Source organism: Pleurodeles waltl, chromosome 6, assembly GCF_031143425.1.
Source record: "Pleurodeles waltl isolate 20211129_DDA chromosome 6, aPleWal1.hap1.20221129, whole genome shotgun sequence".
Lineage (NCBI taxonomy): Eukaryota > Metazoa > Chordata > Amphibia > Caudata > Salamandridae > Pleurodeles > Pleurodeles waltl.
Window position 1 is genome coordinate 1,708,265,366 of NC_090445.1, and position 18,766 is coordinate 1,708,284,131.

Sequence of the window (18,766 nt, forward strand, 5' to 3'; positions counted from 1 at the left end):
GGCACTATGCAGCAAAGCGCCACACAGCACCAAAACTGTTGACGCTGTTGTGGTAACGACCGCCAGGGTGCGCAGTATTGCGAATATAGCGCAACCATGGTGTCATTAGGTGAGGCAAGGGCAACGCAAGAGAAGTGGTGCATCGGGACCGAGGGGCAACTTTCTTGTAAATCTGCCCCAAAGTGTCTACACCCATACCTTCCAGTCTGCATACAGCTCCTTGATGTTGGTAAATAGATCACTGAGCTATAGTCAAAGGTTTGGAGTGTATGAACTGGAAGTAACACAATGATCTCGTTGCCAAAAGCAGTGCCCACCTACCTGTCCACGTGAAATGCATCTTAGTGGGTGCGCTTTGAGCATGTTAACCGTCTGTGCTTCTCTGAGTCAGAACCCTGCCTGGACACAGATCTCCCCTTGTGTTAACCAGCAGAGCTATCTCACCGCTATTATAATCCCTTCAAAGTGCTGGACACACAGTGAACTCTGCAGCAGGTGTCTTCACCCTGTAAGATATTTTTAAATGCAGCCTGTGTGAGACGAATTCATCGACAAGTTCACTGTCACCTACGTCCCTGTTGCCAAATTCTTTGCAGCAGATTTTTTTAAAAATAAATGTACAAGTAAGCTGTCAGCCTCTGCTGTTCAAGCCCCGCCCCCCCCGGGTAACACAACAAACAGAGTAACTACTGGGAAGCGAGGGAGTACCTGGGTACAGCTGGACCAGTGCGTAGCGCATAGAGTGAGCGGTGGCTTCAAGCCACGTAGCTAAGGCAGCCCCTCTCTCCTGCCTATCACTGCCCTCTTCTCCCGCTCTCGCCCCCTCTGGGCTCTTCTCTCTCCTCTTTTCCATACCCCCTTATCTCTCTCCTCTCTTCCATACCCCCTTACCCTCTCAATCCTCTCTCCCACACCCCCTTACCCTCTCTCCTCTTTTCCACACCCCCTTACCCTCTCTCCTCTTTTCCACACCCCCTTACCCTCTCTCCTCTCTTCCATACCCCCTTACCCTCTCTCTCCTCTCGCCCACACCCCTTACCCTCTCTCCTCTCTCCCACACCCCCTTATCCTCTCTGCTCTCGCCCACACCCCTTACCCTCTCTCTCCTCTCTTCCACACCCCTTACCCTCTCTCCTCTCTCCCACACCCCCTTACCCTCTCTTTCCTCTCTCCCACACCCCTTACCCTCCCTCCTCTCGCCCACACCCCTTACCCTCTCTTTCCTCTCTCCCACGCCATCCTTACCCTCTCCCCTCTCTCCCACACCCCCTTACCCTCTCTTTCCTCTCTCCCACGCCATCCTTACCCTCTCCCCTCTCTCCCACACCCCCTTACCATCTCTCCTCTCGCCCACACCCCCTTACCCTCTCTCGCCTCTCTCCCACACCATCCTTACCCTCTCTCTCCTCTCTCCCACACCCCCTTACCATCTCTCCTCTCTCCCACACCCCTTACCCTCTCTCCCACACTCCCTTACCCTCTCTCCTACACTCCCTTACCCTCTCTCTCCTCTCTCCCACACCATCCTTACCCTCTCCTCTTGCCCACACCCCCTTACCCTCTCTCCTCTCTCCCTCAACATCCTTACCCTCCCTCTCCTCTCTCCCACACCCCCTTACCATCTCTCTCCCACACCCCCTTACTCTCTCTCCTCTCTCCCATACCCCCTTACCCTCTCTCCCACACCCGTTACCCTCTCTCCCACACCCCCTTACCCTCTCTCCTCTCTCCCACACCATCCTTACCCTCCCTCTCCTCTCTCCCACACACCCTTACCATCCCTCTCCTCTCTCCCACACCCACATACCCTCCCTGTCCTCTCCCCCACGCACCCTTACCCTCTCTTCCACACCCCCTTACCCTCTCTTCCACATTCCCTTACCCTCTCTGCTCTCTCCCACACCTCCTTACCCTCTCTACTCTCTCCCACAACCCCTTACCCTCTCTCCTCTCTTCCACACTCCCTTACCCTCTCTCTCTCCTCTCTTTCACACTCCCTTACCCTCTCTCCCACACCCCTTACCCTCCCTCTCATCTCTCCCACACCCCCTTACCCTCTCTCTCCTCTCTTTCACACTCCCTTACCCTCTCTCTCCTTTCTTCCACACCCCTTAACCTCTCTCTCTCCCACACCCCCTTACCCTCTCTCCTCTCTTCCATACTCCCTTACCCTCCCTCCCCTCCCACCCCCCTGTCCCTCTCTCCACTCTTCCACACTCCCTTACTCTCTCTTTCCTCTCTCCCACACCCCTTAACCCTCTCTCCTCTCTCCCACACCCCCTTACCCTCTCTCTTATCTCTTCCACACCCCCTTATCCTCCCTCTCCTGTCTTCCACACCCCCTTACCCCCTCTCCTCTCTCCCACACCCCTTACCCTCCGTCTCCTCTCTCCCATAGCCTCTCTCCTCTCTCCTACACTCCCTTACACTCTCTCTCCTCTCTCCCACACCCCCTTACCCTCTCTCCTCTCTCCCACACCCCCTTACCCTCTCTCCTCTCTCCCACACCCCCTTACCCTCTCTCTCCTCTCTTTCACACTCCCTTACCCTCTCTCTCCTCTCTCCCACACCCCTTACCCTCCCTCTCATCTCTTCCACACCCCCTTACCCTCCCTCTTCACTCTCCCACACACCCTTTTCCCCCTCCTCTCTCCCACACCCCCTTACCCTCTCTCCTCTCTTTCACACTCCCTTACCCTCTCTCTCCTTTCTTCCACACCCCTTAACCTCTCTCTCTCCTCTCTCTCACACCCCCTTACCCTCTCTCCTCTCTTCCATACTCCCTTACCCTCCCTCCCCTCCCACAGCCCCTGATCCTCTCTCCTCTCTTCCACACTCCCTTACTCTCTCTCTCCTCTCTCCCACACCCATTAACCCTCTCTCCTCTCTCCCACACCCCCTTACCCTCTCTCTAATCTCTTCCACACCCCCTTACCCTCCCTCTCCTGTCTTCCACACCCCCTTACCCCCTCTCCTCTCTCCCACACCCCTTACCCTCCGTCTCCTCTCTCCCACACCCCCTTACCTTCTCTCCTCTCTCCCACACCCCCTTACCCTCTCTTTCCTCTCTTCCACACTCCCTTACCCTCACTCTCCTCTCTTCCACACTCCCTTACCCTCACTCTCCTCTCTTCCACACCCCTTACTTCCTCCCCTCTCTCCCACACCCCCTTACCCTCTCTCCTCCCTCCCACACCTCCTTACCCTCTCTCCTCTCTTCCACACCCCCTTACCCTCTTTCCTCTCTCCTCCCTCCCACACCCTTTACCCTCTCTCTTCTCTCCCACACCCACTTACCCTCTCTCTTCTCTCCTTGTCCCCCGTCCTCCTCCGGTACCCCTGCATCCTCTCTGCATTTCTTCTCGCTTCCTTGTTTCCCCCCCCTTCCCTCTCCTCCAGGCCCACACAACTTCCCCCTTCCTCTGCCTGCGTCTTGTCCCTCCACACCCCTCTCTCATCTTCTCCCCACACCCGCTCCTCTCTTCTTCCGTCCCTTCCCTCCGTGGTTTCCTTCTCCCCTGCCCCTTCCTCCCCTCCTCTCCTCCAGCCCCTCTCTCCCTGTCCTTGTCGCGGGTGTGGTACCCCCGCTCCTCCAGAGGCCGCGCTCCTTCCCCCCGCTCATGTGACGACTTCCCCTTTCACTTCGGTTCCCTCTTCCTCGGACAGACCGGTCACCATTCCCCGCGCCCAAGGACGGCGAGACGCGGGGGGTCCTGGGGGATGCAGGAGGGTCAGTGAGGGACAGACAGAGGGCCTGTGAGGACAGACCGACCTGTGGACCAGGCCTGTGAGGACAGTGAACTTGTGAGGACAGACGGACCCCGACCTGTGGACCAGGCCTGTGAGGACAGACCAACCTGTGGACCTGGCCTGTGAGGACAGTGGACCTGTGAGGACAGACCGACCAGTGGACCTGGCCTGTGAGGACAGACCGACCCCAACCTGTGGACCTGGCCTGTGAGGACAGTGGACCTGTGAGGACAGACGGACCCCGACCTGTGGACCTGGCCTGTGAGGACAGACCGACCACAACCTGTGGACCTGGCCTGTGAGGACAGTGGACCTGTGAGGACAGACCGACCCCGACCTGTGGACCTGGCCGGTGAAGACAGTGGACCTGTGAGGACAGACGGACCCCGACCTGTGGTCCTGGCCTGTGAGGACAGTGGACCTGTGAGGACAGACGGACTCCGACCTGTGGACCTGACCTGTGAGGACAGTGGACCTGTGAGGCAGACGGACCCCGACCTGTGGACCTGACCTGTGAGGACAGTGGACCTGTGAGGACAGACGGACTCCGACCTGTGGACCTGGCCTGTGAGGACAGTGGACCTGTGAGGACAGACGGACTCCGACCTGTGGACCTGACCTGTGAGGACAGTGGACCTGTGAGGCAGACGGACCCCGACCTGTGGACCTGGCCTGTGAGGACAGTGGACTTGTGAGGACAGACCGACCTGTGGACCTGGCCTGTGAGGACAGACCGACCTCGACCTGCGGACCAGGCTTGTGAGGACAGTGGACCTGTGAGGACAGACGGACCCCGAATTGTGGGCCTGGCCTGTGAGGACAGACCGACCTGTGGACCAGGCCTGTGAGGACAGACCGACCTGTGGACCTGGCCTGTGAGGCTAGTGGACTTGTGGGGACAGACGGACCCCGACCTATGGACCTGGCGTGTGAGGACAGACCGACCTGTGGACCTGGCCTGTGAGGATAGTGGACTTGTGAGGACAGACGGACCCCGACCTGCGGACCTGGACTTGTGGAGGCAGGCGTAGGTTTGTAAGGACAGACAGACAGATATGGCCTGTTTGGGGTGGGGCTCTCCTTAACTTGGACGGAAGGGTATCCATGGACCAGTGAGGGACAAGACGGACAGACATGGTCTGTTTGGGGTGGGGTTGACATTGACGTGGAACTGAGGGGTATCCGTGGGCCAGTGAGGGACAGACAGACATGGCCTGTTTGGAGGTGGGACCAGCTGACATGACCCTGAGGGGAGCCATGGGCCAGTGAGGGACAGACAGACAGGGCCTGTTTGAGGGTGGGGGCCAGCTGACTGTTGCTGACATGACCCTGAGGGGAGCCATGGGCCAGTGAGGGACAGACTGATAGACATGGCCTGGTTGGGGTGGGGGTGTTGCTGACGTGGAACAGAGGGGTATCCATGGGCCAATGAGTGACAGACAGACAGACATGGCCTGGTTGGGGTGGGGGTGTCGCTGACGTGGAACAGAGGGGTATCCATGGGCCAGTGAGGGACAGACAGACGTGGCCTGGTTGGGGTGGGACCTGAGGGGACACATGTGGTCCTGTGGGGGGGACCCGTGACTTACCCACAGGACGAGTCTTGACCCGGGCAGCCCTGGTGATGGGGGCTGGTTGGTGACCCCTGTAGCGCCCACCAAACCCACTCCACTCCTGGAAGACGGTTCTCCTGGGGAGGGCCATGCCACCGCCCCCTCCCGTGACAGGCCATGAAGAGCAGGACCACCTGGTACTACATTCCGCCTGAGGTGAGTGAGGGCAAAGGCGCCCCCTGTGGGAGGTGGAGATAGTTCTGCTGTGTGCCCCTTCCACAACTGCGTAAACCGAGCGATAGCTCTGCTGTCTATGTAGGCTAGATCTTCCATTTTTGTCTGCGGCCTCACTTGTTAGTGCACCCTGAGTGATAGCTCTGCTGTCAGAGAACTACCCTTGAGGGAATTGAATGCCCTGTGGGAAAGCGTCTTTGTACGAGAGCTGGGCTTGTGGGAGCTGTGTCCTCTGAGGATAGCGCCTCTGCATCAGAACTAGGTTTGTGGGAGCTGTGCCCCCGGGAATAGCGCTGCTGTATGAGAACTAGGCTTGTGGGAGCTGTGTCCACTGGCGATAGCGCCTCTGCATCAGAACTAGGCTTGTGGGAGCTGTGTCCCCTGGGGATAGCGCTGCTGTATGAGAACTAGGCTTGTGGGAGCTGTGTCCCCTGGCGATAGCGCCTCTGCATCAGAACTAGGCTTGTGGGAGCTGTGTCCCCTGGCGATAGCGCCTGTGAATGAGAACTAGGCTTGTGGGAGCTGTGTCCTCTGAGGATAGCGCCTCTTCATCAGAACTAGGTTTGTGGGAGCTGTGCCCCCGGGAATAGCGCTGCTGTATGAGAACTAGGCTTGTGGGAGCTGTGTCCACTGGCGATAGCGCCTCTGAATGAGAACTAGGCTTAAGGGAGCTGTGCCCCCGGGAATAGCGCTGCTGTATGAGAACTAGGCTTGTGGGAGCTGTGTCCCCTGGCGATAGCGCCTCTGAATGAGAACTAGGCTTGTGGGAGCTGTGTCCCTTGGGGATAGCGTTGCTGATTGTATGTTTGTATGCAGATTTATAGAGCATAAACCTAGCTACAAACTACAGCATTGGTGTACAGTTTCCAATGGCAGAGAAGATTGCATGGGACGGGCTTGGGGTGGGGGGGGGGGGGGGGACTTGGGTAGTGGGCACAGCAGGGGCTGGATGGTTCAGAACTTTATTAGGGTGGAGTGGCCCCGGAATACCGAGGTAGGACTCTCGAAGGCACAATATCGAAAGGAAAGCATGTCTAGAGTTTCTGTAGCTAACTCCACATATATGTACCGAGATGATAATATATCTTCAAGGGTCGAAGACTGGAGTGAAGAATGCTACACCTATACTTTCTCTATATGCACTTAATTCTCGATATTTTATCCTTCGATGTTCTGTCCACGATATTAGTGCAGCACGATGTTCATAGCACTGATATCCTGCCCATATTAGTGTATCAAGCTGTTCCTAGCACGGATATTCTGTCTATGATATTAGTGTATCACGACGTCCCTAGCACTGATATTCTATCTATGATATTAGTGTATCACGATGTTCCTAGCACTGATATTCTGTCTATGATATTAGTGTATCAAGATATTCCTGCCCTCAATATTCTCTCCACGATATTACTGTATCACGATGTACCTAGCCTCGATAATCTGTCACAGATATAAGTGTATCACGGTATTCCTAGCCTCGAAATTCTCTCCACGATAGTAGCGTATCACGATATTCCTAACCTCGATATTCTGTCCAAGATATGAGTGTATCACATGTTCCTAGCCTCTGTCCACGATATTAGGTCTTCAACAGACGTGGGCAGACAGTGGGCAAGTCTTGAACAGTTAGAGGCAGACAGTGGGCAGGTCTAGAATGGGTGTGGGCAGACAGTGGGTTGGGTTTGAACAGTCGTGAGCAGACAGTGGGCAGGTCTTGAACAGTTGTGGCCAGAAAGTGGGCAGGTCTTGAACAGTTGCGGGAAGACAGTGGGCAGGTCTTGAATAGTCATGGGCAGACAGTGGGCTGCTCTTCAAAAGTCTTGGCAGACGGTGGGCAGGTCTTGAACAGATGGAGGCAGACGATGGGCAGGTCTTGAACAGTCATGGGCAGACAGTGGGCAGGTCTTGAACAGTTGGAGGCAGACGGTGGGCAGGTCTCAAACAGTTGGGGGCAGACAGTGGACAGATCCTGAACAGCTGCGGGTAGACAGTGAGCAGGTCTTGAATGGTTGGGGGGCCCACAGTGGGCAGATCTTTACAGTTGTGGGCAGATGATAGGCAGGCCTTGAACCATCAGGGGTTGGCGGTAGAGAGGTCTTAAACAGTCATGGGCAGGCGGTGGGCAGGTCTTGAACAGCGTTGGCTGACGGTGGGCAGGTCTTGAACAGTCATGGGCAGACGGTGGGCAGGTCTTGAACAGTCATGGGCAGGCGGTGGGCAGGTCTTGAACAGCGTTGGCTGACGGTGGGCAGGTCTTGAACAGTCATGGGCAGACGGTGGGCAGGTCTTGAACAGCTGCGGGTGGACAGTGGGCAGGTCTTTAACAGTCATGGGCAGTCAGTGGGCAGGTCTTGAACAGTTTGGGGGCAGACGGCGGGTGTTCCGTTGTAGTTCGTACTTTGGGGTGACCTACCCCAAGGGCTGAGGATGAAATGGGAGAGGACTAGAGTTTGTACCACTCTCCCCAGGTCATCTTCTAAACAAAGACTTCTCTTTGCAGAGCAGGGGTACTCGATGCCACAGGCTTAGTTTCAAATTTGAGGGCAGAATTGGGGAACCTGTAAGTATCCGGGATAATTAGTGGTGTTAATGCCGGATGCAGATTGAGGTTTTAAACTCCCACTGAGGGGCGGTGATAGTTGCTGGTTTTGTTTTGTTTGCGTTGTGAGGTTTGAACTCCTCCTGAGGGGCAGTGATAGTTGGTGGTCTTGGTTTAGTTTAGGATGTGAGGTTTGGAGTCCCTCTGAGGGGCAGTGATAGTTGCTGGTCTTGGTTTAGTTTAGGATGTGAGGTTTGGACTCCCTCTGAGGTGCCGGGATAGTTGCTGGTCTTGGTTTGGTTTGGGATGTGAGGTTTGGACTCCCTCTGAGGGGCCGGGATAGTTGCTGGTCTTGGTTTGGTTTGGGATGTGAGGTTTGGACTCCCTCTGAGGGGCAGTGATAGTTGCTGGTTTGGTTTAGTTTAGGATGTGAGGTTTGGACTCCCTCTGAGGGGGCTGTGATAGTTGGTGGTCTTGGTTTAGTTTAGAATGTGAGGTTTGGACTCCTTCTGAGGGGCCAGGATAGGTGGTCGTCTTGGGTTTGTTTGGGTCAGTAAATGGGTAATGCAGTACGCCCTTAGACTCGTGGTCTGTAAGGGGGTGATGCAGTCCATCTTTAGACTTGTGGGTCTGTAAGAGGGTGATGCAGTCTGTTAGAAAGGGGGTCTCTAGTTGCCAGTCGGTTTGCACCCTGTCCAAGTAGAGACCTTCACTCTAGTCAGGATAAGGGAGATACCCACTCAGATAACCCCTGGTCACCACCTTGGTAGCATGGCTCGAGCAGTCAGGCTTATCTCAGAAGCAATGTGGAAAGCACTTGCACATAACACACAGTAATACAGTGAAAACCCTACAAAAGGACACCACACCAGTTTTAGAAAAATAGCCAATATTTATCTGTGTAAAACAAGACCAAAACGATAAAAACCCAACATACAATGTTAAAGATATGAATTTTGCAAGATTTACTCAAAAATACAGTTCCTTGAAGTCGATAGTTCTACCTGAGGCTATCACCGCGTCATGATCAACAAAACCAACAGTTCCGTCCAGCCGCCGCGTTGCAGGCCAGCTATGGTGTCAGGAAGACCCTTAAAACAGTACCTTTGGAATTGCAGGGCGTGGTGATCCTCGCTGTGAGCTCCGGCGAGTGGCGTCACTGGCGTTGCGGTGTCGGTTCCAGAGTCAGTGCGGGGGTCGTCGGGCCCTTAAAGTCACACGCGTGCGGATCGAACTCTGGGCTAATGAAGCTAGGAGTGCAGGCAGGGATGGCGTTAGGGCTGCGGTGCGAAGCAGGACGATGCGCCATGCAGTGCCCACATATTACAGTGCAGGCAGTGGCTCGGTGATGGCGTCCAGCGGCGTCGGTGAGACCAGGGCGGTGGTGTGGGGCGGTGCGATGTGCGGTGTCACCGGGTCACGGTGCAGGCAGTGGCGGCGGTGTTGCTGAAGCGCTGTCGTCGGTAGGCCCAAGCCAGCGGTGCGGGCGGGATGGTGCTTTGTGACCCTCACGAGGCGTGTCCAGAGGCCATGGTGCAGGCAGGGATGCTTGGTGACGACACTGGAGTTGATGATGCTGGCGTCGGTAGACCAGGGCTGGGACGGGACAGTACTTTGTGTTCCTCACGAGCAGTGTCCCAGGCCACGGTGCAGGCAGCAGCTCTGGTGTCAGCAGGAGCGGCGGCGTCAGGGATGCCCAGGCTGTGGTGTGAACAGACGATGCTGGAGTGCGGAGCCCACAGGTCGTCGTGCAAGCAGCAGCTCGGTAGGGTCATCTGATGATGGTGTCGGTGAGACAAGGGTCTCGGTGCGAAGCGGGCAGTGTGGCTCCGTGCGGCGTCACCAGGTCACGGTGCAGGCCAGTGGTGTCGTTGGCAGCGTCGCAGTGGTTTCTCCTCTTGAACAGCACAAAACACATCGTTCCCAGTGCTGCAGGTCGAGGAAACTGAAGTCTTTGGTGTCCCTGAAACTTCCAACAGGAGGCAAGCTCTACTCCTAGCCCTTTGAGAACTTTCTCAAGCAGGACACACAGCAAAGTTCACCCTTTGCACTCTTTTCAGGCAGAAGCAGCAACTGCAGGCCAGTCCAGCAAAGCAACACAGCAAAGGGACAGTACTCCTCCTTCAGGTCTTCTCCTGGGCAGAGATTCCTCTTGATTCCAGAAAGATTCTACAAGTCTGGGGTTTTGGGTCTTCTTCCTATACCCCTTTCTGCCTTTGAAGTTGGCAAAGTTCAAAGCAAAGTCTCAAGTGTTTGCAAGATCCTTCCTTGTCCAGGCCAAGCCCCAGACACACTCCAGGGGGTCGGAGACGGCATTGTGTGAGGGCAGACACAGCCCTTTCAGGTGTGGATGACCACTCCTCCCTTCCCCTGAAGCACAGATGGCTAATCAAGATATGCAGGCTACATCCCAGCCCCCTTTGTGTCACTGCCTAGAGAGGAGAGGTGTGACCAGCCCAACTGTCAAACTGACCCAGACAGACAATCCACAAACAGGCAGAGTCACAGAATGGTATAAGCAAGAAAATGCCTACTTTCTGAAAGTGGCATTTTCAAACTAACAACTAAAACCAACTTCACTAAAATATGTTTTTTTGAATTGTGAGCTCAGAGACCCTAAACTCCAAATTTGTATCTGCTCTCAAAGAGAATCTGCACTTTAAGGATATTTAAAGGCAGCCCCCATGTTAACCTATGAGAGAGATAGGCCTTGCACAGTGAAAACCACATTTGGCAGTATTTCACTGCTAGGACATATAAAACACACTAGTATATGTCCTACCTAAAACATACACTGCACCCTGCCCCTGGGGCCACCTAAGGCCTACCTTAAGGGTGCCTGACATGTAGTAAAATGGAAGGTTTAGGCCTGGCAAGTGGGTACACTTGCCTAGTCGAATTGGCAGTTTAAAACTGCACACAAAGACAATGCAGTGGCAGGTCTGAGCCATGTTTACAGGCCTACTAATGTGGGTGGCACAACCAGTGCTGCAGGCCCACTAGTAGCATTTGATTTACAGGCCCTGGACACCTCCTGTGCACTTTACTAGGGACTTACCAGTAAATCAAATATGCCAATCATGGATAAACCAATCAACTGTACAATTTCTATAGGGAGCAGTTGCACTTTAGCACTGTTTAGCAGTGGTAAAGTGCGCAGAGACAATAAACCAGCAAAAACAGACCTGAAAAAATAGGAGGAAGAAGGCAAAAAGTTTGTGGATAACCCTGCAAAAAGGGCCATTTCCAACACAGTCCAACTTTGGATTCATAGGTCTGTAAGGGGGTGATGCAGTCCGTCTTTGGACTCACGGGTCCGTAAGGGGTGATGCAGTCTGCCTTTGGACTCGTGCGTCTGTAAGGGGGGGACTCAATCCCTCTTTAGACTCGTGGTCTGTAAGGGGGTGCTGCAGTCTGTCTTTAGACTTGTGGGTCTGTAAATGAGTAATGCAGTCTGCCATTAGACTTGTTGGGCTGTAGGACTCATGGATCTGTAAGAGGGTGACTCAGTCTGTGTTGGGACTCATGGGTCTGTAAGAGGTGATGCAGTGTATGTTTGGACCCCTGGGTCTGTAAGAGGGTGCTGCAATCCTTTGGACACCTGGGTCTGTAAGAAGGAGCTGCAGCCAATATTTGGGCTTGTAGGTCTGTAAGGGGGTGATGCAGTCCATCTTTATATTTGCAGGTCTGTCAGAGGATGATGCAGTCAGTCTTTATAGTTGTGGGTCTGTAAGAGTGTGATGCAGTCCGTCTTTGGACTTGCGGGTCTGTAAGAGGGAGATACAGTCTGTCTTTGGACTCATGGGTTTGTAAGGGGGTAATGCAGTCCGTCTTTGAACTCATGGGTCTGTAAAAGGTGAAGCAATCTGTCTTTAGACTCGTGGATTTGTAAGGGGGTGATGCAGTCTGTCCTTGGACTCATGGGTCTGTAAGAGGGTGATGCAGTCCGTCTTTCGATTTGTAGGTCTGTAAGAGGGTGATGCAGTCTGTCTTTGGACTCATGGGTCTGTAAGGGGGTGATGCAGTCCGTCTTTAGACTCGTGGTATCCAAGAGGGTGATGCAGTCCGTCTTTCGATTTGTAGGTCTGTAAGAGGGTGATGCAGTCTGTCTTTAGACTCATGGGTCTGTAAGGGAGTGATGCAGTCTGTCTTTGGATTCACTGGTCTGTAAGAGGGTGCTGCAGTCTGTCTTTGGGCTCATGGGTCACTAAGGGGGTGATAGTCGGTCGTTGGACTCGTAGGTCTGTAAGACGGTGATGCAGTCTGTCTTTGGACTTGTGGTCTGTAAGGTGTGATGCAGTCCATCTTTGGGTGTGTGGGTCTGGAAGAGAGTAATGCAGTCCGCCTTAGATTTGTGGTCTGTAAAGGGTGATACAGTCTGTCTTCAGATTTGTGGTCTGTTAGAGGGTGATGAAGTCTATCTTTAGACTCGTGGGTCTATAAGAGGGTGGTGCAGTCCATCTTTGGATTTCTGGGTCTGTAAGAGGGTGATGCAGTCTGTGTTTAGACTCATGGGTCTGTAATAGGGTGATGCAGTCCATCTTTAGACTTGTGGGTCTGTAAGGGATGATGCAATCCATCTTTGGAGTGTGGGTCTGTAAGAGGGTGATGCAGTCTGTCTTTAGACTCCTGGGTCTGTAAGAGGGTGATGCAGTCCATCTTTAGACTTGTGGGTCTGTAAGAGGGTGATACAGTCCATCTTTAGACTTGTGGGTCTGTAAGAGGGTGATGCAGTCTGTCTTTAGACGTGTGGGTCTGTAAGAGGGTGATGTAGTCCGTCTTTAGACTTGTGGGTCTGTAAGGGATGATGCAATCCATCTTTGGAGCGTGGGTCTGTAAGAGGGTGATGCAGTCTGTATTTAGATTCGTGGTCTGTAAGAGGGTGATGCAGTCTGTCTTTAGACTTGTGGGTCTGTAAGAGGGTGGTGCAGTCTGTATTTAGCTTCGTGGTCTGTAAGGCGATGCAGCCTATCTTTAGACTTGTGAGTCTGTAAGAGTCATGGATCTATAAGAGGGTGATGCAGTCTGTCTTCGAACTTGTGGGTCTGTAAGAGGGTGATGCAGTCTGTCTTTGGACTCATGGGTCTGTAAGAAGTGATGCAGTGTATGTTTGGACCCCTGGGTCTGTAAGAGGGTGCTGCAATCCTTCTTTGGACTCCTGGGTCTGTAAGAAGGAGCTGCAGCCAATCTTTGGGCTTGTAGGTCGGCAAAGGGGTGATGCAGTCCATCTTTATATTTGCAGGTCGGTCAGAGGATGATGCAGTCAGTCTTTAGAGTTGTGGGTCTTTAAGAAGGTGATGCAGTCTGTCTTTGGGCTTGTGGGTCTGTAAGAGGGTGGTAAAGTCTGTCTTTGGACTCGTGGGTCTGTAAGAGGGTGATGCAGTCTGTCTTTGGAGTTGTAGGTGTGTCAGAGAGTGATTGATTCTGTGTTTGGGCTCATGGGTCTGTAAGGGGGGTGATGCAGTCTGTCTTTCGACTTGCGGGTCTGTAAGAGGGTGATGCAGTCAGTCTTTGGACTCATGGGTCTGTATGGGGGTGATGCAGTACGTCTTTGGACTCATGGGTCTGTATGGGGTGATGCAGTACGTCTTTGGACTCATGGGTCTGTAAGAGGGTGATGCAGTCGGTCTTTGGACTTGTGGATCTATGAGAGGGTGATAAAGTCTGTCTTTGGACTCATGGGTCTGTAAGGGGGTGATGCAGTCCGTCTTTCGATTTGTAGGTCTGTAAGAGGGTGATGCAGTCTGTCTTTGGACTCATGGGTCTGTAAGGGGGTGATGCAGTCTGTCTTTAGACTCATGGGTCTGTAAGGGAGTGATGCAGTCTGTCTTTGGACTCACTGGTCTGTAAGAGGGTGCTGCAGTCTGTCTTTGGGCTCATGGGTCACTAAGGGGGTGATAGTCGGTCGTTGGACTCGTAGGTCTGTAAGAGGGTGATGCAGTCAGTCTTTGGACTCATGTGTCTGTATGGGGGTGATGCAGTACGTCTTTGGACTCATGGGTCTGTATGAGGGTGATGCAGTCAGTCTTTGGACTCATGGGTCTGTATGGGGTGATGCAGTACGTCTTTGGACTCATGGGTCTGTATGGGGTGATGCAGTACGTCTTTGGACTCATGGGTCTGTATGGGGTGATGCAGTACGTCTTTGGACTCATGGGTCTGTATGGGGTGATGCAGTACGTCTTTGGACTCATGGGTCTGTAAGAGGGTGATGCAGTCGGTCTTTGGACTTGTGGATCTATGAGAGGGTGATAAAGTCTGTCTTTGGACTCATGGGTCTGTAAGGGGGTGATGCAGTCTACCTTTGGACTCATGGGTCTGTATGGGGGTGATGCAGCATGTCTTTGGACTCATGGGTCTGTAAGGGGGTGATGCAGTCTGTCTCTGGACTTGCGGGTCTGTAAGAGGGTGATGCAGTCTATCTTTGGACTCATGGGGGTGATGCAGTACGTCTTTGGACTCATGGGTCTGTAAGAGGGTGATGCAGTCAGTCTTTATAAATGTGGTTCTGTAAGAGGGTGATGCAGTCGGTCATTGGACTTGTGAATCTGTGAGAGGGTGATAAAGTCTCTTTGGGCTCATGGGTCTGTATGGGGGTGATGCAGTATGTCTTTGGATTTGTGGTCTGTAAGAGGGTGATGCAGTCTGTCTTTCGATCATGAGCCTAAATTGGGTGATGCAGTCCATTTTTGTACTCGTGGGTCTGTAAGGAGTGATGCAGTGTGTCTTTAGATTTGTGGTCTGTAAGGGGTGAAGCAGTCTATCTTTAGATTTATGGGTCTGTAAGATTGTGATGTAGCCCGCCTTTAGACTCATGGGCCTGTAGGGGGTGATGGAGTCTGTCTTTGGACTCGTGGGCCTGTAAGGGGTGATGGAGTCTGTCTTTGGACTAGTGGGCCTGTAAGAGTGTGATGCAGTCCCTCTTTGGATTTGTGGGTCTGTAAGGGGTGATGCAGACTGTCTTTGGACTTGTGGGTCTGTAAGGGATGATGCAATCCATCTTTGGATTTGTGGGTCTGTAAGAGAGTGATGCAGTCCGTCTTTAGATTTGTGGTCTCTAAGGGGTGATGCAGGCTGTCTTTAGATTCGTGGTCTCTAAGGGGTGATGCAGTCTGTCTTTGACTCATAGACCTGTAAGGGGTGATGCAGTCCATCTTTGGCTTTCTGGGTCTGTAAGGGGTGATGCAGACTGTGTTTGGACTCGTGGGTCTGTAAGGGGTGATGCAGTTCATCTCTGGATTTGTGGGTCTGTAAGGGGTGATGCAGTCCATCTTTGGATTTCTGGGTCTGTAAGGGGTGATACAGACTGTGTTTGGACTCGTGGGTCTGTAAGGGGTGATGCAGTTCATCTCTGGATTTGTGGGTCTGTAAGGGGTGATGCAGTCCATCTTTACACTCTCGGGTCTGTAAGAGGGTGATGCAGTGTCATTCGTAGCATGGAGCTTGGTGGCAACATTTTCTTGAAACTTCAGTGGGATGGTGGGTGACTGGGTTGGTCTTGGGCTTGCAGGTTTGACACTGGTGGGATTGTTGGGTCTTCACCATGTGGTGCTAGACGTTACCAGTCTTGTCCTTAAAGAAGCTGTGGCTGGCAGAAGAACACGGCCCAGATCCAAGTTGGCGCCCACAAGAACTTTTGTTGCAGCCTCTGGAGTCCCCACACACGCAGACAAGATGTTGGTCCCCAAAGATGCAGGCGAGATGCTGGTCCACAAACACACAGATGAGATGCTGGTCCACAAGCACACAGACGAGATGCTGAACATGCAGACGAGATGCTGGTCTCCAAATACGCAAACAAGATCCTGGTCCACAAACATGCAGACGAGGTGCTTGTCCACAAAAACGGAGACAAGATGCTGGTCCATTAACATGCAGACGAGATGCTTGTCCACAAAAACGGAGACAAGATGCTGGTCGACTAACATGCTGGTCCACAAACACGCTGACAAGATGCCGGTCCACAAACACGCTGACGAGATGCCGGTCCACTAACACGCAGACGAGATGCTGGTCCACTAACACGCAGACGAGATGCTGGTCCACTAACACGCAGACGAGATGCTGGTCCACTAACACGCAGACGAGATGCTGGTCCACTAACACACAGACGAGATGCTGGTCCACAAACATGCAGACGAGATGCTGGTCTCCAAATACGCAAACAAGATCCTGGTCCACAAACATGCAGACGAGATGCTTGTCCACAAAAACGGAGACAAGATGCTGGTCCACTAACATGCCGATCCACAAACACGCAGATGAGATGTTGGTCCACTAACACGCCGACGAGATGCCGGTTCACAAACAAACACGCAGATGAGATGTTGGTCCACTAACACGCCGACGAGATGCCGGTCCACTAACACGCAGACGAGGTGCCGGTCCACAAACACGCAGACGAGGTGCCGGTCCACTAACACGCAGACGAGGTGCCGGTCCACAAACACGCAGACGAGGTGCCGGTCCACTAACACGCAGACGAGGTGCCGGTCCACAAACACGCAGACAAGATGCCGGTCCACAAGACGGGAGGCCAGTCCGCAAACACGCAGACGAGGTGCCGGTCCACAAACACGCAGACGAGATGCCGGTCCACAAGACGGGAGGCCAGTCCGCAAACACGCAGACGAGATGCTGGTCCGCAAACACGCAGACGAGATGCCGGTCCACAAACACGCAGACGAGATGCCGGTCCACAAACACACAAACAAGATGCTAGTCCAAGTCTACTGATCACCTGGTTTTAAAATCATTTCAAAAGAAAATAAAACCATTGCTTTAATGCAGATGGGTTCTATCTAGTATTCTATCCATCTACCATTTAGAGAACATGATGTTAACCAAAACTGGGGCTCCTGGTTCTAGACAGAGCTGATGAAGACGTGAAGAGATACCCAAGAGCCAGGTTTTAAGCTTCTTTCTGGAAGCAAAATGATTGGGAATATTTCAAAGCACAGGTGGGAGGGAATTCCAGAGTTTAGAGGCAAGGAAAGAGACCCAACGCCCTCCCTTGCGTGCCAAACCGATATGAGGGATGTGAGTCATATTGAGCGAGGCAGAGCGTTAAGTTGTAGAAGGAATGTGCGGCTGGACTTTGTCCTGAGTATAGAGAGCGCCTCGTTTGAACCAGGCCGAATGGAAAAGATGAAGCGCCTTGAATGCAGCTCTTCCTGATTGGAAGCCGGTAGAGAGCTTTACATGATAAGTAAGGGAGGGTGAGAATCACATGAGCTGTTGCATTGTGTTTCACCTGGAGATAGGCATGAGATATTCCAGAAGGCCCAAGGGAAGGGAATGGCCGTAATCCAAGTGGGAGTAACACATACCTGGACTGTGGTTGACGAGTCGTATCTGGTAGGAACGGAAGGATATTCCGAAGGGCCCAACCGGGATATGCATGAAAGGACCACTGGGGAAATCTAGGCAGAGGCCAAGGCTTGTGGCAGGTGAGACTGGAAGCGGTGGGGTGGGGTGGATATCAGCTGACCACCTTAGATTAGACCATATGGAGAGTTGTTGCCAAAGACCATGACCTAAGTCTTGTCACCGTTCAGTTTGAGGCACGTGGTGTTCATCCTCCTGCATAGACCAAACCCTCCGATATTGACACTTCAATATGCTTGTTGTCTGCATAAGATAGCATTTGAAAACCATAAGATCTGCCCTTATGAGCTAGAGGCGTAACGTGGACATTAAATTGTGTGGGGCTGAGAGAGGATCCCTGTGGACCTTCATAAGGAGTGGACTAGGAGAAGACGTAAGAGGAGGGAGGGAAAAGACACTACCCATTTATGGCAGGATAATGAATTCCCGTGTTATTCAGGTGGGAAATTAGGGTGGTTGCAGGACCGTGTCAAAGGCAGCTGACAGAGCTAAAAGCATCTGGCCGCAGCACCGCCCTGGTCCAAGGTGATGTCTGATGTTCTCTGTAACCGCCAAAAGGGCTGTGGTGTGCATTGCTTTACAGCCTGGTTGAGCCTAGTGTAATATAGCCTTAAAGCCCACCTTAGCGGGCAATACTTGGAAATTGGAGCTCTGAGTTTATACTTAAATGCCCGGAGCACCCCATTGTCTTCGGTGGAACTCCCAACAGTCCAATGTTTTAATGCATTGTCTTCAATAGAGCTCTCAACATTCCAATGTTCTAATCCATTGTCTTCAATGGAGCCCCCAACATTCCAATGTTCTAATCCATTGTCTTCAATGGAGCCCCCAACATTCCAATGTTCTAATCCATTGTCTTCAATGGAGCTCCCAACATTCCAATGTTCTACAAAGATATCGGATTCAAGGTACAGAGTGTTGAAGATCAATGTATCTTTCCAAGACTTTGGACAGGCAGGAAAATAGGCTGAAAATTATAAGGACTGGGCTGGGTCTCTTTAGTAGTGGTATTACTAATGTGTGTTTCCAAGAATCAGGAAGTATTCCTTTTTCCAGCGAGAGGTCACAGATGCTTAGAAGGGCGGGCGTTGGGTCACATCCTAGTTTAAATATCTGGGGAGCTCAAGGATCAGAGGGTGATCCAGAAATAACAAGAGAGGCTGGTATAATATCCTCTGGAGAGAGCGGGGTCCAAGATGGAAGAGATGGCTCAGAGCAGATGGTTGGGGCAGGGATAGAGAGGGGTTTTTGGGGCATAACCAATCGCATGCTTCTTTACTTTCCGAAAGGTGAGAGCTTCCAT

General features: G+C 52.8%; 1 protein-coding gene across 4 annotated transcripts in view; it reads left to right on the top strand.

The window, feature by feature from the left end:
* The window catches only part of RGL2 (ral guanine nucleotide dissociation stimulator like 2), a 240,029-nt gene that overhangs the window by 25,722 nt on the left and 195,541 nt on the right, over positions 1 to 18,766 (top strand). Inside the window, exon 1 of one of the 4 annotated variants that reach the window (XM_069241875.1) lies at positions 5,197 to 5,519. The exons of the other annotated variants lie outside the window; for them this stretch is intronic. Coding sequence (XP_069097976.1) covers positions 5,481 to 5,519 — 39 coding nt within the window. The 5' untranslated portion in view covers positions 5,197 to 5,480. Of the gene's footprint in view, positions 1 to 5,196; positions 5,520 to 18,766 lie in introns of those variants that run through there. 4 annotated transcript variants of the gene reach the window in all.